This window comes from Fringilla coelebs, assembly GCF_963513975.1.
Source record: "Fringilla coelebs genome assembly, chromosome: 2".
NCBI lineage: Eukaryota > Metazoa > Chordata > Aves > Passeriformes > Fringillidae > Fringilla > Fringilla coelebs.
The window spans coordinates 83,184,164-83,204,593 of record NC_140029.1 but is presented as its reverse complement, the minus strand read 5'-3'; the positions used below and the strand labels follow the sequence as shown (position 1 = coordinate 83,204,593).

The window sequence follows — 20,430 nt, the reverse complement described above, 5'->3', positions numbered from 1 at the left end:
AATGCCTGTATTAATATTGAACCTAGTTTTAAATTACTGATACACCTCTAGACATTCCCACCAATCCAAATTTTGTTAGTTTTCAACTCCGACATGGTTTTTAATGACAGTTCTTACTATAAAGGTTATTTGTTTTCTTTAAATAAAGTTGTTCAGGATCCTGTATAGCACATCATTTTGAGATAACCATAACCCTTGTTAATTTCCTACAAAATGTCTGAAAGTCATGGTGCTGTTTTCTTCAAAAGATGAGTTGAATTTTGAAAAGTTTCTTCCTAAGCCCAAGATCAAGGTTTCCCATTGCTGTTTTTATATCATCCCTTCTCATTTTTGCTGCTCCAGTCGCCCCATCATTCCCACTCTATGAACCCTCAGCCAGCAGATTGGTACATGGACGAAAGGCAGCGCCTTGCAAAGAACTTTGGCACTGTTCCTGTCTTCTCATTAACCCAGGGTGCTCCCAGATGTACAGCCATTATGCCATTGGCTTCTAAATGTCCTGGGTCAGCTGAAAAGTTTCAACTGCCAAATGATTTTTCAGGTGCAAAGTAATCAGCATTTCTGCCAGACAAAACAATGTTTAATGTGGTCCTGCAGACCTCCTGGAGAGCATATAGCATGATCTTACTGCCCATAAATAGTCTTCTCACTACAGTTTTGGAATTATTTTCAATAATATAGTAATAGAAACAGGATACCTGACTTGAAAAACCACAAGATTGACCCATCATGTTAGTTCTTACATTCCCATTCACCCATCCAAACTGGTCTGCTAAAGGTTTTCAAACTCCAGCTCAAATGCTGAGGCTAAACAATTTCTGGAAAAAGACTTCTTCCTATTTTTTTTCCCCCTTAGTTTTTTCATTTGCTTTGTCTTCTTTTTTTTTTCCCCCTTTTGGACAGGATAGATTGGATACAGTTACCATATTTCATACCAAAATAACTGTCATGTTAATCTGTTAATCACGGTGCATAATCCTTTGGGATAGTGCACAGTGATTAAAGACAGACACAGGCTAGAAGTTTAGCAGGAATAGTTTCAATGCATTAATGATGCACATCACTGACAGTGCAGAATATGAGCAGACACTTGGATTTCAATAAATTGCTCAAGACATCAAGTGAGATCCAAGTTGATCATAATATACATTGAAATGAAGTTATCGGAGATGTCATTTACTGTCTATCACAAAAAGACATGGTTTTGCCATGGCACATATCAGTAGCTAATACATACAGTCTCTTTCTGAAATGCCACAAGAGAGAAAGCTTTCATTTTATCTCTGTAAAATATCTTAAAATATTTTCAGGTGATGTCACTGCACAGCTTTTATTTCTGCTCTGCATAACTACCTTTGCATGACTGTGGCAGTTCTTTTAAGTTTCTGCAGCTCTGTGGTGCTTGGTTATGTTCTTTAATTTGCTGTACTGTTCTTGCAGAACATGTTTCTTCTAATGCCAGCGATAGTGAAAGTAGCTACAGTAAGTTACTGCTTTCATTAGAGTCCTTTTATTTTGCATTGCTTGTTTTGTTTCTTTTATTTTGTTTCTCTCCTTGCTACTCTTTTGTTAATGTTAAAAAGATCACTGGAGCAAATGGCTTGGAATTCAAATTTATGGCCATGTCTTGAGTACAAAGCTATAAAAGAAAACTGGCAAACTATAAGAGAAGGGAGAACAGTTGTTACTTATGATAAATTAGGGACATAAAACTAAACCTGGCTTTGGGTAGCCTATGCAAGTCAGGATTATTTCATTTAGTGACAAAAGTTTATTTCAGTGAGGGTGGGGGGAAGTTTCTTGATCTTTTAAGAGTAAAGTTACTGCACAGCCATAGTCAATTCTGTAAGAGGCATCCTTTCTACAAGGTCACAATTTTTACTTGCATTTCTGCATGCCTGTATATATGGTTAAGAAACAGTAGCAGAAATTCTATTGAGCCCTTAGTTTTGACAGCACAGATTTCCTAATTCATACTGCAGTCTTAAAAAAAGGTAAGACAGACCTTCACTGCTTAGGCACTGCCACTGAATGTCTGATACTGATACCATGTAGGTGGGGATCCCAACCCTGCAATCTGATTTGCTGGGATTTACAGACTCCATGTGATCGTATAACCAAGAGGCAGATTGTATATTCTGGGTAACTCTTAGTAATGCCCATAAATTTAACAATTATTTTTTGGATGTTCTAAAAACCAGAAAAAAAAACAAGGCATTAAATAAATTGTTAGAAATGTAAAAAAAAAAAAAAAACTAAAATGACAGAGTGCTTGCTAGATCACCCAGTTGTTTCATTTATTCAAGCCATTTGCTTAACAAATCAAGTTTTCCACCAGTCACTCAGCACTTGTGCTAAGCACCCACATACATTCAGGTAATCAATGGTATCATACCTCATGTTTACTAGTCCTGATATAACACAGCAGTTGAGCTCTGTTGATAAACACTGGTTTGTTTCAGCAAAACAGCTAACCTTATCCTATTCAGAAATGGTAAATTAGTTTGTATTCTCTTGTATTGAAAAGGTTTCCTTGGAAAGCAATTGCCAGAGTCACAAGAAAATGGTAGGCACTCTTGAATTGCCAAGATCCAATTCTGAACTGTTTTATTTTTAACGTGCCCTCTACTTGGGAGGAAAGGCAGACTTCAATTTTTATTTATATTGAGATATAAAATGGTGTTTCTCCAGACTGACTTTACAATCAGAAATTAATCAAAGGGTTAAATTTCCAAAAGCTTGCACAAGTCAAATCTCATCCAGACCTGTATATTTCAGGGAGAGCTCAGGATAAAAGCCCAGAGGAGAATGTAGATTGATGAACTGTCCCAAACAGCAGCCTTAATAGGAGTGCCCAGTTGCAGCCAAGTATTTAGGGCATGTCCCCAAAAGCTTGTTAACCAAATTTGATCATCAGACAAACCAGGTAACCAGTCCTTCACCGGCTGTGCAATAGCTTAAAATAAAGTGTGGTTTTTTGAGGTGCAAGAAAGTTAATAGAAACAATTTAGGAAAGTTAGCTGGAACATAGATACTTGGAAGAAAAAGTAGTGCTGGAGCAACAGCTGCCCATGGCAGTCACCCTCCTTCTAGAGTGGTTTCCATCTGCACAAGCTCTGCTCTCACTCCAGCAGCATCCTGTTGGCTGGATTTTCCCACACCTTACTGGTATTGCCAACAACTTCTGCCTGGTGGAGAAGACAGTGGCAGGGATTTCTTCTCTGCCCACAGGATAGCTATGCCATTAAGAAGCAGAGAAAGCCCATCTTAGGTTATGCCAATTTAAAATACAGAACCTGGTGCCCAAAGGGCCTGATTTCATTTGCTAAGGATTTATTGGTGTGTGCTAGCATATTTGAAGGCATGACCTTGACAAATTAGCAGCTGTGGTTGCCACATGGAAATTATTGTTTCAGATGGCCTTGGTGACGCCTGAAGTATAACCTGTGTTCAATTTCCACCTGGCCATGGTACATCAGCATATCTCCTGTGGAGAATTAAAGTCCAGATGATTAGTCGTTGCGTCTTCTGGCAAAAAGATCTGAGATCTGGTGTGTTGACAGTACATCCCATTGCACAGCTCATCACAGCAAATCTCCCCTAGAAAAATTATGTGTCAGGAACCAAGAAAAATCAGATGAGAGTGAGAGGCAGGTGGTCAGAGAGTGAAATCAACAATTTGTGAGGGATGGAGAGAAAAGAAATTAGGCCTGTCAAAGGAAGTTCTCTTTTCACTACAGTTCACACTTTGTGGGACTGTTGAGAAAGGATGCTACACCGTAAAAGCTTATCAACATCTCCAGTGTGGGAAGAATAATTACCAGACATATTCCTCAAAGGTTTCCTAAAGTATTCGTCACTGCCTCCTGATTTATTTTTTCCTAAGGAATGGAGGAAAAGAAAAAAAAAAGAGTGCCCAAGGTAACATTCCTGGCAGAAGAAGTCAGCATGCAGTTACTATTTCCACTATTCTTGTTTGCCTCTGGGTAGCTGGGAATGGAGCTCAGCATCAGCCACTGCCCCAGAACCAAGTTTGTATTAACTCCATTTGGACCCAGCCATGTTGCAGAGTTGTTTCTCAGTGTGATGTAGTGTCACTTTGAGGAGAGTCTGTGTGTTCAAGGTGAGACACTGCAAGTTATTTTGCAAGGACACCATGTCTCTTGGCTTGGAAACTCATCTAGCCCTCGAACTATGCACTGGTGACATAGAGCATACTGGTGACATGCAGTAGAGAAAAAAAGTAAAGCTGGAAAATTAATGGGGAGCAAATAGAAAACCACTGGAGGAATCAAGGAGTTTGCATGGGGTTGTGACCCTGTCCCTGTGCCTCCTTTCTCTTCTGTTTCCCCAGAAAATTAGCAGGAAGAAAAGGGTTGCCTGCCCTGCTGTTTTCTGAGCTGTGGCAAGCCGGGGCAGAGTGGCTGGCTGAAAAGCTGCCTGGTGGAAAAGGATCTGGGGTGCTGGTCAGCAGCAGCTGAACATGAGCCAGCAGTGCCCAGGTGGCCAAGAAGGCCAATGGGATCCTGGCCTGGATCAGCCAGCAGGACCAGGGCAGTGATTGTCCCCTGTACTGGGCACTGGTGAGGTCACACCTCAAATCCTGTGTTCAATTCTGGGTCCCTCACTGCAACAAAAAACACTGAGGTGCTGGAGCATGTCCAGAGTAGGGCAGTGGAGCTGGGGAAGGGTCTGGAGCAGAAGTCTGATGAGGGGCAGATGAAAAGAGGTTGAAGTGAGGTGAAGTTAGTCTCTTTTTCCAAGGGACAAGCAACAAGAAGAGGAAATAGTCTTGAGTTGCACCAGGGAAGATTTAGATTAGATAACAGACAGAATTTCTCCACTGAAAATGTTATCAGGCATTGGAGCAGGCTGCCCATGGACATGGTTAATTCACCATTCCTAGAGGGATTTAAATGACATGCTCAGGGACATGGTTTAGTGTGACTTGGCAGAGTAGGACTTGTTTTTTCCAACCTAAATTATTCTATGCATCTATGATTCTATGAAATCATCAATTCACACCTGGGCCAAAACAAATAAAACAGGTGTGGGCAAGAAATTACTGGCAAATGCAGAGTGTTTTCCTGCAGACCTTCTTATATATCCCTATAAAAAGAGAGTTGGAGTCCAGAGTGAAGTGTTCTGCATTTTTTCTAGTGGGTCTCTGGCAATTGTTTATAACATATTTCTCTAACTTTTGCTTCTCATGATGACCATTTAGTGAAAAGTAGCTAGTGTCAAAACCTGTACTACTTGATCATTCCTAGAACCATTCCAAACCAGCAATATTGAAGGATTCTGAGAAATGTCCAGGCTGTGACCTGGACAGTGAGGAATAGGGGGGGGTCACAAATCAACTGGGCTTTTTCTAGGAGATATTCTGATGTGTTCATTATTTTTTCGAAAAATGCGTTTCTTAAAAATTTGAGTATTCAGCTGAAGTACTGCTTATATCGCCAGGGTTAAAAAAACAGAAGCCAGATATGTTTTTACTTCAAAAATATAATTGAAAGTCCTCCAATGTGGTCTGAAGAGAAAATTCTTTGACCACTTCTAAGCAACAAGAAGTTGCAAAAAGTAAACCAGATTTCTTCTGCCAGTGCCATTAACATTTGGTTTGTTATAAAAAATAGGGCTGGAGCCAACAGTGGGATGTTCTTTCTCCCAGCAGATAACCTTCAGCTCCATTAATTTCAGGGCAAACCACAGACATATTTGAGAGTGGAATGTAACACTGTATAAATAATAGTATTTTGGGGCCAGGAAAAAATGCTGGCTTGATCTTGAAGGGGATGAGTTGCTACACAGCTGCTGCTGAATCACACAGCCACACTCTTATGAAATCTATGTTTGTTTATTTGTTCCTGTTCTCAGCAGTAAAGCCAAGTTTGCAGAGTAGTGTATAAAGTCCTGGTCTAGCAGAAAATTGTTCTTTTTGTAATAAGGACACATACAGTCAATTTTTACTTATCCCTGGACCAGTTAATCAAACCATGATTCAAAGTTTATTTTGAGCTCTGTAACTTAAAATGTTCTGATTTCTTTTTCAAATCAAGCTTGTAAGGACATATTTTTTACCATGGACTCATCAGTTTTTATTTTGTGAGACATGATTTTCATAATGGGCATGAATTTCAAGTCTCTCTCCTGCATATGTGTTGTAACACTCTTACACATAGTTCAGTAAAGGTTTTTACAGCTGTCATCAAAATTACACACACATCATCGCATCTGTTTAGTCTAATTGCATAACTGGTTGTGATTGCACCACTTACCTAGAGAGGCAATACATAACTAAAAGTTAAAAATAAGGCAAAGTGGTAGGAAAAAAACTTTTACGTTCTGTCAGCAAATCAGCCAGTCACTCTTCTAATGAGATTTGAAGATTCATAACAAGGTTAAAGGAGTCTTGATTATTACCATAGGTTATTGATTAATAAGAACATTTGCATTGCCTCCCAGAATTACTGTATTATTCAGGTATATTCAAACTGGCACAAGTATTGAAGTCTCATTTTATACCCACACAGCTGTATTGATCTTTGCCCATAGACAACTTCTGATTCTTAGGTTCATGCTCAGACTACTGATGATCATTTTACTTATTGGATTTCCAGCCTTTCATAGCTATCAATAAATTTCCAGAAATCATATATTCACATAAATAGGGCCCCAGCAAAGGGATTTTGAACCAAGTTGAGGCTGGGATATTGTCCAGTGTGGTCTGTGCAAAAGAAAAAAACCAAGAAATTGATTTCACCAAATACGAATTGCAAATATTCACCAAATACAGATTGCAAATACAACTCAGGTAATTCATGCATTATCCCAAAACCTAAATGAAAGGTGGCAGTAAAATAAGCCTTCTTTGATTTTAAATCCATGTGAGCAACAAAATTCAGACAAGAGCTTGAAAATTAAATTATTAAGCTCATCAACAAGAATTTCACGTGTGTATTAATGGTAACCACCACCAGTAGTCCAACCATTTTAATGAACCCAAAAATTCTCTTTGATTTTTTTTAAAATCATAAATAACTTCTAGCTGTCTTCATTAGTACTACTTTTTTTTTTATTCATCTACTTAGATGTCTTTTCAGATTTTTTTTCCTTCACAGGCATTAATAGGATGCCAAAATCGATTTCCACTGCATAAATTGCTGGATTAGGGAGGGTGTTTACATGGAGGCTGCCCCATGGCAGATCACAGCAGCTCTCCCAACCCATTACCCACACAATGGGTTCCACCAGACCTGTGGAAGCCCTGGATGCTTTGGCAAGGCAGTAGGAAATGGGGCCTTTTTATGGGTTACATGAAAAATGCCTGGAAAATGCCTGATATCTACCAGGTCTGCAATGAAACTGGGTTTGAGGCTTTTACAGGCTCTCTGCCATCTAATCAAAAAGGAAAAACAGAGGCATCACACTAAGTCCATTTCAGAGCTACCCATCTGAAACCCCCATAAAATCCCCTTAAAAGATTAAATTAAGACTCCTTATGAAATTTATCTGGCAGCACAGGACCTCACTGCCCAGTTTATAGAGGTTATGAGTTATAACAAACTCCAGGTTATTCTTCTATTCCCAAGCATGAGAAAACACCAATAGGCAAATTCAGAGCAAAGGGAAGCAGGGAGTGGTCCAGAGAAAGTGAAAGTTCTCCAATAATTTTACCCATAAATGTATTACATTTAGGAAACTTTCCTCTTTTTTGTCTTCCCTTATTTTATTTATTTTCTTCTCTTTTTTACTTGATGGGATTTTACTGAAGAACAGGGCAACATACCAAAATCCTACAGATAGGTCTTTTTCTTTTTTTCTCTTTTTGTTTTATCTGTTAAATGTCATGAAGATTTTCCAGATCAATACAGCTAACCTGTGCTAATTAATGTGGGTGTTAAATGAGGCTTAGGCAAATGAAAAGATCCTGTGTCCTGATGGATTTCACACTGTGTCTTACAACTCAAAGCCATCACAAGGTTATAGCAACCTGATTATTGATTGACTCTAGAGCTCTTGATTACACTAATACTTTATGGACTACTTGCAGTACTGACCGAATGGAGATCATTAAAGAGTACCATCTGCTATAGTTAACATGTAAACCAGCCTCTGAGGACCTACAGGAATTTGTCTGGACATTACATGGCAGGACTTTATTTACTTAGAAATTTAAGCTTCCTTAGTCCTTTTTCCAGAAAAGAAAAATAGTGGAAATGATGCAGCTTTTCCCCAGTCACACTCCCATGTTGAGTCTGGAACTGAGGGCTGAAGATCCTCACCTCAGGAAGATGTCTGTCTTTAAGTTCTTGTATATCACAGTCAGCCTCAAAGTTTTTCCATACTTACTGCAATACTTTCCAATGGCTTAAACTTCAGCACAATTTTAGTGGACTGGAGAATTTTTCTTTGCCTTCAGCCTGGCCACAGATTCACAAGACATCTGTAAAACAGGATCATTTTTCTCCCTAGCCCATACCCTACAGAGAGTGTGGATATACCAAAAGCTTTAGCATGGGAACATGTCTGCCAGAGACTGGACAAAAAAGAAAGTAAAATCTGTGCTGGCTTATCAGTGTTGGTTATAAATCTGTGCCAAAGCCAAGTATTAGTCCACAGAAAGAAAAAAAAAAGAACAATACTTTCAGAGTTATTGTCTGTAAGTCTCCAATTGCTATTGACACTGTCACTCCCATGAGATTCTGCTGTTTCACTGCAAATATCTGCATCTGGCTTTGCTGTTTAAATGCTGTTAGGGGACAATGGAGACAAATTCATGCTTCTGACTTTTTCTCTCCTCACAAAGTAGACATGTAAAATAAGTCAGATGACTCATGTCTCAGAATAAGCACTTGCCTATTTGTAGGCAGCCATTGGCTCCAAAAGGTATCTAGGGACTAGCTTGACATAAGCACTCAAGCTCCAGGTTTCTGAAATTAGTGAAATGAAACTCCTACTGTGGATCTGTTTGGTATTGAAACAAATATCAAGTTTAAGACGGTATTTATACAAACAGGCTCCCCTCCAATAGGTTGGTATGTGATGGCTTCATTGCCCACCCTAAGACTGACTTTCTCAGGCTGTTGAAAAACATAGCCTTGGCTCCTGTGGAGTATGGGACAGACAGGGCAGGAGCATCCCAGTCCACCCTAGAGAGTGGATTTTTTCATCTCCAGAGAAACGAAACATCCCAATTTCTATATCACCGCACAAATTTACTGAGAACCTTAAGGGAAACCAACACATGTGATGCATAAAACCAAGGGTAATAATAATTCTAGGTTTTCAATTTTGCAAAAAGCCAAAGAAAAATGATTACAATATCAAACGTTTGCAAGCAGAAAAGAAAATCCCTTGTCCACACTCCTCATATGTTATGTGGCCTTATCCTCAAATGCTTTCTAATCTCTTCCTTTTTTTAAAAATTAAGTTCTCTCCTTTGCTGCTTCAGCACCATTGCTGGGCAAGAGTTAGTCCTGTCAGTTCCGCCCATCTGTGGATCTTCTCAGAGACTAACCCTGAACAGAGCAAAACTAAAGTCATCATTTTAAAATTTGCTGATTTGTATTTAGAACCTGCCAGAGCTCTCATGTGGTACCAAGTATGTGATGGTGACCCAGAAAGAGAAACGAGCAGGAATTATTCATGCTTTAGGTGAAGGATCCTCCTCCCTCTCCTCTTTCACTCGCTTGGATGGGAGGACAGCGATGCATCAGCACTGCACACCTTCACCTAAGTCATGGTCCATACAGTGCCACTTGTTTCTCATGGCAAATTTCTCTGCTTTAGTCCCCTAAATATCACCATGGGGAAACAGCACTGTCCTAAAAGGGCAGAGGGAGGAAAAATGTATACAATATGATTCTGTGAGACCTTTGCTGAAGAAATTTAAAACCTGCCTAGACATGATCCTGTACAACCTGCTCTAGGTGCTTTAGCAGGGGGGGATTGGACTAGGTGATCTCCAGAAGCTGAAAGTCCCTTTTAGCCCCAACCATTCTGTGAGTCTTTGATTTGTGTTCAGGGAAAGCATAAGGATCAGAAAATAACTCATAGCTAGACGTTAGGCTGTGGATGCACTAGAATATGGAAACTATGCACTGAAGGACAATCAACCAAAATATATATCTATTCTGTACATAAAAATTGTTCTGTCTAGGTAGCCTGTTGATTTACTCCGCAGCAACATGTTAGGGCCTTAACAATAGGAAAAGCATTGCATCTTAAATTGTTGCACTATCCTTATAAACAGCCTTGTATCAAATGACAGATAAAGCTATGTTGCCCATCAATAAAAAAGTCCAACTTCAGTAAATAGAATTGAAGCACATGGAAGGGGAGGGTGGGGAAGAAAAAAACTGTGTCCATATCTGGAAGTTATAATGGACTTGGAATGGTTCAGGTGAGCAGCTTATCAAGATAGAAGTGTTGAACCTGGTCTGTCTCTATGTGAAGCATTTTATCGAACTTAAGTACCTGACATGTTACTCATCAGCTTCAATCTCTTCTCTTTCTTCTCTCATCAGGAGGCCAAGAGGACTGCATCCTTTCTTATGAACCTGTCACAAGACAGGAAAGTAAGTTTCATCTTCTTTTCTATCACTCTTCCTTATGTTTTTCATTTCAGAGTTTGGGGGCCAGCAGAGTGGTAAGCCTTGCTCTGCCAGTCCCAGATTCACTGTGACTTCCTTTTCTTGGACACTCAATCTATTTTCATATGAAAAAAAACCTAATGTTATGGTATTCTTTGGAAGCCACCACTTTTTAACATTCCCAGGACTCTTCTCCCCATTTCATTCTCATGGACTTCACTAGTACAGAAAATTAATCAGTCTACAAAATACTGATGTAGATTTGCTAGATTTACTGCAATATTGTCACATGGAAAGCCTTTTATTATTTTGCTTCTCATGTGATATGTGCCACTGTCCAGGGTAGACAAACACATGGAAAGTCAACTTAAATTGGAGCACATCCATCTGGTTTAATGGAGGGTGCACTTATATGAGGTGAAAAAAATGTGGCTACAATAGCCTTCCCACACCTCATGGAAGAGTCCATCTGCAAGCATTTGGGAGTGGCCTTGTTGAGTGATAGCAAATATATCTGTGCTTCTACACAGTCATTTGACTTGTGCATGGATCATCACAGAGCTCTGCAGTGGTACTCATTCCATTCCCCTTTTTCATGTCAAGGAATAAAATATTCATCAATAAAATGTGCACCTAAATTTTCACTTCGTACATAAAGACAACAACTCTGGTTAGTGATATTTGGGTTTTTATTTATTTATTTATTTATTTATTTATTTATTTATTTATTATTGTGGTAAGACCATCAAAATGTGATCCTTTTGTTTTTCAGTTAATTACACCAGGCCAGTTATTATTCTGGGTCCTATGAAAGATCGGATCAACGATGATTTGATATCTGAGTTCCCTGATAAGTTTGGGTCATGTGTACCACGTAAGTATGATTCTACTCTTAGTTCTGCAGCTGAGTGAATGGTGTCCCTTGGTGCCACACATTAGGTAAATTTCTACAAAAGCAGCATCCATTAATTATGCCCAATTGTGTTTCTCAAAAGTAATTTTTTCATCAGACAGAAAAGGCAAAAAGAAAAAAAATTTAAAACAATTTTTTAAAGGTTGTGAACATCTGGGAAAAAATTCTGAAAAGTTTGAAATCTAGTAAAATGTAAAAGTTTCAACTCAATTGCACAGCATCCACCAGTAAATATACACAATAATCTGTGATTTGTGTGAGGTATAGACTGTTGAATCAGAAAGCAATGTTAGACCATGAATTAAACAGAGTATTTATATCTTGGACAATTAGAGCTTGCTGTTTATTTGAGGGCCTAATTGCAGTCATACTTCATTTTAAATGGTTGTCTCTGGCAATACACTAACTTAAAACTACTAGAGATGAGAACAGAATCGGGCTTATAAATAAGGCTAAATTAAGTTAATGAGATCACAATTCATTTTATCACAGTAGTAACATTAAAATATTAAATGCATTTTATATTTGAGGTTTGTGTGTGATTCTGCTGAAAAAAGTGGAATTCTGGTAAACCCTGGTTTTATTTTAGCCTGTATTGATTGGAGGTAAACATCAGAAGGTATTACTACAAAAACACAGCTTTATTGGCATAGCTGCTTTAAAAACAATAGATAGTAGCCAGAGATCTGCTCTCAGATGTGAAGTGCCCTCACTTAGCATTGACCCAGCATTGCCCACTGAGCAAACCATGGCTGCATTTTTTGCTCTAAATGTTTTTGCAGACTTCTTCATCCTCTGTCTTTTGTTTCATGCAGATACCACACGGCCAAAGCGTGACTATGAAGTGGATGGGAGAGATTATCATTTTGTCATTTCAAGAGAACAAATGGAAAAAGATATCCAAGAGCACAAATTTATAGAAGCTGGGCAGTACAATGATAATTTGTATGGAACTAGTGTCCAGTCTGTGAGATTTGTGGCAGAAAGGGTAAGTTGACAGTAGTTTTATTGCTGGTGCAACATGATCTGCTTTGTTTCCACATTGTGTCTCAGACATGATTCTCTGCCAAAAATATAAAATAGCTGCAAACCGGCATCCTAATATTTATAGGCTTTATAATGACTCCACAAGTGGAGTCTCCGACTTTGAATGACATCATCCTTGGCACTGTCTGTACTTGGATGTAGTGCCATGGATTCAGGGTTCTAACACAATGCCTCAAGTATTCCTCAAAATAGCGTCTACTCTTCCCTCTGTAAGAGTAGATAAACTAAATCACTTTCACAGAGGCAAAAGAATGAACCACAGAAAGATTAAATTATTTGCCTCAGGTGACACAGGGAGGCTTTGACATAAACAAGAACTGAATTCATCACTTAGGACATGGACATCCTATTGCTTTTATTAACTGATTTTCCTCATCTCAAGAAAATCGTCCTGCCCCTGCAAATTTCATCCCAATAAAAAATAAATTCCAAGTTTTTTCCCGTATCACCAGTGCATATTTATACTGGCACCAAAGCAAAGGAAGCGTAGTGGAGCGTGTACCCTGGGCTACCCCCTCCCTGGTGTGCCAGTAATGGCCCCATTCCAGGGCACTGCATCGCAGATTTGCTTCCTATCTTTTGGCTGATCTGCAGCAAAGTCTGCAAAAATAAACATCTGCTCATCTGTTTCCAACAGGGCAAGCACTGTATACTTGATGTGTCAGGAAATGCTATCAAACGACTACAAGTTGCACAACTCTATCCCATTGCTATCTTCATTAAGCCCAAATCATGGGAGCCTCTGATGTGAGTATAAACTTCTTCAAGCATTTTATTCTTTTTGGGTGGCACCACACAGGTCTTGAGTCTACATTTGGCTTGTTCTCTAAAATTATCAATAATGAGATGAAGCAGGAAGAGTGCCCTCAGAACCTACCACCGTATCCTGGTATCTCAAGGAACAAGCCATAGCTTTGAACCTTTCAGACTGGTACACGTGGGATTATGTGCTGGACCACGAAGGACTTCCTGCCAGTGCTTGGTGTACTTGCTCCAACCTGTGCAACGAGTTCACCAGGGTTGGCTGGTTGGCTTGTCCCTTGCATCCTTAGGTGCTCTTGGGGTTTTGAGCCTGGCCAAGGGCACGAACCAGGGGTTAAACCTGTGTCAGACTTGAGGTGTGTTCCTCTTCACCAGCCCTTCATTTACCTGCAGTCTGTAAGAGGATAGGCAAGGAGCCATGGGACTGGAGAAGGGCAAACATAACCCTTACAAGAATGAAAGAGAAGGCACCAGCTCCATGCTGCCAAGGCTGTCCGAGGTGGCACATACTTTTGCAGATAAGATCAAAACTCAATGTGAAATCAGTAAGATGAAATTCTGCACAGACAAAGGAGAGACAATGAAAGGCATGAGTACAAGCAGGGGATAATTTAGCTATAGCACTGCAGAAAAGCATCTGGCAGTTGGGGTGGATCACAGGAATGGATGGGTAATGTGGTTGCAAAAAAAAGGAACTTGCCATTGTGGGCTGCATTCATATCAGTGTTGTATAAGGACACAACAGACTGATATATTGTTTTACTGCGGCCTCAGCTGGAGTCTTGGCCTCATTCTGGGTTCCACCCTACTAGCAGAGGAGAAGCAGGAATTATCTAGTGTTACAGAGAGAAGGCTGAGAAGGAAATATGGAATTGATATTCATGCTGAGTTAAAACTCAGGATAAAATATATGATTATCAAGTTGTTTTCCATGTACACTTACAATTATGCAACAGCTATCAGCTTAATTTGCTGTGATAGGGGTGAAATTTTGAACTCTGTGCCAATTCTGTGCTTTTACTGACGACATGGTTAAGGGGATTGAGTCTTTCATTAGTAAATTTGCAGGCAACACTAAGCTAGGAGTGCATGTCGATCTGTTGGAAGGTAGGAGGGCTCTGCAGAGAGACCTGGAATGGCTGGATGGATGGGCAGAGCCCAATAGGATGAAGTTTAATAAATCCAAGTGCCGAGTCCTGCATTTTGGGCACAGTAATCCCCTGCAACATTACAGGCTGGGGACGGTGTGGCTGGACAGTGCCCAGGCAGAAAGGGACCTGGGGGTGCTGACAGCCGGCTGAACATGAGCCAGCAGTGCCCTGGTGGCCAAGAGGGCCAAGGGCATCCCGGCCTGTGTCAGGAACAGTGTGGCCAGCAGGAGCAGGGAGGTCGGCCTTCCCCTGTACCTGGCACAGGTGAGGCCACACCTGGAGTGCTGTGTCCAGCTCTGGCCCCTCAGTTTGGGAAGGACGTTGAGACACTCGAGCACATCCAGAGGAGGCAACAAGGCTGGTGAGGGGCTGGGAACACAAACCCTGTGAGGAACGACTGAGGGAGCTGGGGTGTTTAGCCTGGAGCAAAGGAGACTCAGGGTGACCTTATCACTCCCTACAACTCCCTGAAAGGTGGCTGTAGCCAGGTGGGGTTGGTCTCTTTCTCCAGGCAGCAATTGACAGAATGAGAGGACACAATCTCAAGCTGCACCAAGGGAAATATAGGCTGGATATTAGGAAACATTTTTTACAGAAAGAGTGATCAAGTACCGGAACTGTCTGACTGGGGAGGTGGTGGTGTCACCATCCCTGGATGTGTTGAAAAAAGGACTGGATGTGGCACTGGGTGCCATGGTTTAGTTGAGGTGTTAGGGCACGGGTTGGACTCGATGATCTTGAAGGTCTCTTCCAACCCAGTGATTCCATGATTCTGTGATCCCCAACCCCACCATTGCTCTGCAAATGCCAGGTAGTGCCATAGGTTTGTGTTTGACAGCTAAAACGTTGGCACTCCCCCTCCTGTGGCAGATGCATGTCTGGTGATGGTAACAGTGTACCTGCAGCCACTGATCACAGAGCTGCAGAATTCCAACACAACCCATCCCGGAATATGCATTCTTCTTGGCCTCGCCTTTGGCAATGAGCTTGTTGTATGTCCAGCCACATTACAAGGAATGATGCACAATATCTGGTACTTGCACAGCACCATCCTGACTTCCTGATTTTTCTTCCAGCCTACAAATCAATAATATTCTGATTTTGTTGCTGTACAGAAGGGGAAGGATAGTCTGATAGTCTGCCTTCTGCACTGATTGTTTTAACAGAGCTCTTAACATACAGTTTTCCCATTCATAAAACATTTCCATTTTTTTTTTAATGCTGGCATTGCCTCTGGAGTAATTAAAAAAAAAGTAACTAAAAGTGGCCCTTACTCTGAAAAATACATCAGGCAGAACCAGAAAAGTAGCAATAACATTAAGGCTTTGTTGATTTGATGTTAGAACAGCAAATCCTTGAATAGACTGAATGGTGTTATAAAGATGCAAAATATTGACAATCATTCTGTTGTTGAACCAAAGCAATGCTAATACTTCACTTAGGACAATAATACAAGTGGGCTGTTCAAGAAATGCTGGGACTTGGTACTCAGTGCTGTGATCTAGTTAACAAGATCATGATCAGTCAAAGGTTGGACTTGATAATCTTGCAGGTCTTTTTCAACTTAATGATTCTGTGAGTCAGTCTTTTTTAGGTATGTAAGTACTGCAACACAAAAAATTATAGGCTTATCTGTCATAACTATTACTCCTGTTTATACAAATGAGTTGAAAGCTACTTCAAAAGCAAAGTCAAAACACAAAACAAAAAAAATTTCTAATCACAAGATGCAGAGAAACAAAGACAAAAAAAAGATTTATCTTTCATCAAAATTAGCACATAAAGTTGTAGCCTCTCGTTTTTCCATATGCTCATTTTCAGCCATCTGAAGGGGAGGTAAGAAGAGTGAAAGGAGCATAAATCAAGTTTGCACCTGCATTTGAAAGAACACGTGGCCATTGCTGTAAACATCACCCCTGCCTCCCTCCATTCCTCGCTTCCCACTTCTACATGACTCCACCTGATTTATTCCCAGAGGCATGCTTTTTCATACCCTTCTATCAGCCTCTCTCTCTAGAGGAATGAGAGATGGGTGGTGGACAGTGGTGAGGTCATGGGAATGAGAAATGGAAGTAAGGAAGAACCCACCTGGGTGAGGTCTTCACTGGGAGAGGAGGAAAATCCTGGAAAATATGCACTATATTTTGAATTCACCAGCTGTGCAGGTCCCCAGCTAAGAAATAAGAATGTATGCTGTATGACAGCACTTTAATTTCATCATGAAAAATGGACATCATGGTCCTCCCCCTTCTCCATCCTCTCTTCTAAGGGCACAGAATGGGCACAGTCAGGAATACAATTAGCACGGTTTTACACCCCAGGCAAATCTACAACCTGAAAGTGGAACGCAAATTTCTGTTTCAAAGTACTTCCTATTTCAAACACTTCTTTATATTTGAATTATCTTTTCTGCTGTACAAAGATCTCGAGGAAGACTTCTCAAAAATTTACCAGAAACAGATGTGAAAGGAAGAGGATGTTGTCAGCCTTACAATATTGGTTAAGTGTCCATAAGATGAAAATGTTAAGTTTTCCTAAGAAATCGCAGTGGTATGTCACACTACAAGACAGTGTTTTAGTTCAGTCACCTAAAGCAGGGGTAGCTGATGTGAAGTCCACCTGATTAGACAGCAATCTTTGCAATAAATAGAATTAGTATTATTACAAATTTAGCAGAACAACACACAGATTATATTAAACCTTTTTATATAATCTACAAATAACTGACATAAAATTTAAAATAAATCTTTCTTAGCCTTCATTTTATAAACCTGCTTTCTCCATGGCATTAGTACTTTTTAAGAGATTTTTCTAAGCAGTGTTCCCAGCTATATGGTTACTTATACAGGTAGGCAGGTTTTTTTTCTGGAAACTCCTTTTTGAACTTATAAGTGCCTACTTGTGTAAGTAGGCAGCTTTTTTTTCCTGGAAACTCCTTTTTGCATCCTGGACATCTCCCAGGATGTTTTTCAGAAGTCAAGTAGGTGTTAGCTGTAGCAAATTCATACTGTTGTGCACTTCATAGAGTTTTGGGGTTTTTTGCACTGTCATGTCCATAATTTCCTACATGTATCACCCGTGGCATACTGTATACAGCCCATTACCACATAATCATATGATTCAGTGCAAGGCATAAAATCAGATTTATGCTCTCCTAGTTGCCTCAGAAAATTTGTCATGTTTTAAGAAAAAAATTAATCTACGCTGGGAAAAAATGCTAGAACAAGCAAACTCTATTTATTATTGATAATTTGGACATCTACAGGCATATAAGGCAGTGAATGAACATGTAATACCTGAGCATGCATGGGCAAGACAACTCATTTCCTAAAGTTATTAAATAGTGTTTACGTTGAAATATAATGCTCCGTCAAATAACAAAACTCTGAAGAAACCAGAATGTTACCTTCTATCTTTGTTTTTATATTTATTAGCAGCCAATAAGCAGTCAGTACAGCCTTATCCATGTGAGACCACCAGCTGAGTCTGGGAGACACAGAGATTCCTGAAGGAGCTTCAGGCAGGAGGGCTGAGTGCTCAGACTATGGGACATCCTGGATTCCAGACCTGTCTATGAATTCCTGATGTCTCAAGTCTATCTCAGTTAGCAGCTGCCAGATTCAGGCCTTGTATTTTGTTTGAGAATGTAGAGTAGTGAACCCAAGATAAAAGTTTGGTGAAGAAAAGTAAAATGAGAAATAGTCTGAAGAAGTAGTTTTGTACTACATAAGAATGAAATGAAATTGAAAATATTGAAGCTGTCCATGAACTGTTGGAAGAATTTTACCATTTCATTCTTTTACCAATCTCAATCCATCTGTGATTCAGTTGAGCATGCCTTTTGAAAACTATTCTAGCAAGAATCTAAACTTTTTGATTACTTCCTCCATGTTTCTAGGGAAATGAATAAACGTCTTACAGAGGAGCAAGCAAAGAAAACCTATGATCGAGCAATTAAATTAGAACAAGAATTTGGAGAATATTTCACAGGTATGTTTTTATTAATACCTTTTTTTTCCCAAGATATAGTCTTTTATTGCAAAACTGCTGGATCAACCCTGTCTTTGAGCTAGAATACCTATCAGTATAGTGCACCCAGAGCAAGGACTTCTGGCTTGAGAGTATTGTTTCCTTGAAATTCAAGAGCAGTTGAGGCACTTGACTCCACAAAGGTTTGGTGCCCTGAAGGAGTATTTTTTGTGGAGGGAAATTAAGGGACAACCACTCTGCTTTGTGTTACAGTTACTTTACTTTCTGTCAGCTTGGGCCTGATCTTGTTAACCTCAAAAGCCAAGAGTAATATATATATATATACATATATATATATATATATATATATATATATAATTTTATATTATAACCAGCTATTATATATTATAACCAGATCAGAAAAGTTGCAAATCTGATGCTGCCCACTGTTGAAGTAGGTTCTGAATTGAATGAAGTGTAAAGCTTGACCTCCAGCAGTGGGAGGATCTCTTGTGCTGCCCTCCCCAAGACAGAAGTGCTAGTTCTCTGAACTAACCTGGCTCAGCCTTCTCAGTATGAGCAGTGGGATGGGTCTCTGCCACAGGCAGGTGCCATTGATTTGAACTTAGTTGTCATCTGCAGGGGTATGACTTTTCCATAAACATCTCAGTATGCCGGTATTCTTTCTCATTCTATGAGTATCTATGAGTGTGCTGAAGATCTGCTGACACTGGATGCTGTATCTATCAATTAAAAGAAATATTGATGTGTTTTCTCTACTGCAGCTATTGTCCAAGGAGATAGCTTAGAAGATATATATAATCAATGCAAACTTGTAATTGAAGAACAATCTGGGCCTTTCATCTGGATTCCTTCAAAGGAAAAATTATAAATTAGCCACTGCACCTCTGATTACGACGGGAGAATATTTAGAAGAAAACTATAATATACTATTTGGAGGCTTTCCTGTTTTTGTTGCATTTATGTTCTTTGCAGTCAATGTGAATTTTGATGAATGTACAACACAAAGTGTTTGAAGCCATGAAGGACACTGATGGGTCAAAGGGTAGGAACAAAAAGACTTCTACCATATAAAGCAAATCTGTTATGTGCTCAGAGCACGAGTTGTAGGTATAAACTTTTGATGTGGAGACCCTCTGTCAAGGGGAGCTAAGCCACCTCCTGTGCCCACGCGGACATTTTGATCAATTTCAATGGCTGAGCTCAGTGTGTTGATTGCTTTAGAGAAGTTCCCAGCTCTTGAACCTCACAGAGGGCTTGATCCTGCAAGGCGCTCAGCACTTGACCCCAATTCCTACACATGAGCAGCCTGTTGACTTGGAGTCACTTGTGACCCTTCCTTTTGCCATTCAGTCCCACCAGTTCCAGTAGGACTATTCACGTGCTCAAAGCTAGGCACAGGCTTAAGCATTTTTGCTAGATCAGGGCCACATGCACCTTGCAAAATCAAGCTCAGAGTATTTGGTCCACTTCCTACTGAGGTCACTGCTGAGACACTCTGTGACCTGACTGGGAGGTGGGTCGTGGTCCAAGCTTGTCATTGCACATTTGTAGTTGGTACACCTCGACTCTGGTAACTATGCACATCTTTTGATTTCTGAAACCAAGTCAAGCTTTTTTTTTCCCCCCTTTGGAAGCACTATTGCATCAGGAACTACCAACAATAGGGTTTATTTTAATGGTGTTTAGGGGTGGGAGAGGATGGAAGCATTTCGCACCACACACATGTGCACTCAAACACATTCCCACGCAGACAGACACATGTATGAGGATTCACAGCACCTATGTTAACAAGGAGGGATACAACTGGGAAAAGCTTTAAAATTTTTGATTGTCTATTTTATCATTTATATTGATAGAAGGCACTTAAAGATGGAATAATTTATAAAAATAAAAATATATTGATGTATAGAAACTAATTTCTATAGGTAAAATGTTTTGTGAAGATATTTTGTAAAGATTAATTAATTGA

General features: G+C 39.9%; 1 protein-coding gene across 8 annotated transcripts in view; it reads left to right on the top strand.

Moving 5' to 3' along the window:
- DLG2 (discs large MAGUK scaffold protein 2) overlaps positions 1-19,836 on the top strand; it is a gene marked incomplete at its 5' end in the record, with an annotated part of 981,693 nt that extends 961,857 nt beyond the window's left edge. For 5 of the 8 annotated variants that reach the window (XM_084227144.1, XM_084227141.1, XM_084227142.1 and 2 more), the window contains 6 exons: positions 10,530-10,580; positions 11,368-11,469; positions 12,324-12,496; positions 13,193-13,302; positions 18,367-18,458; positions 19,223-19,836. In XM_084227144.1, coding sequence (XP_084083270.1) covers positions 10,530-10,580; positions 11,368-11,469; positions 12,324-12,496; positions 13,193-13,302; positions 18,367-18,458; positions 19,223-19,329 — 635 coding nt within the window. In that variant the 3' untranslated portion in view covers positions 19,330-19,836. Of the gene's footprint in view, positions 1-1,440; positions 1,483-10,529; positions 10,581-11,367; positions 11,470-12,323; positions 12,497-13,192; positions 13,303-18,366; positions 18,459-19,222 lie in introns of all 8 variants that reach the window. The other 3 variants (XM_084227140.1, XM_084227143.1, XM_084227146.1) reach the window with 2 other exon arrangements.
- Positions 19,837-20,430: the final 594 nt, after the last annotated feature.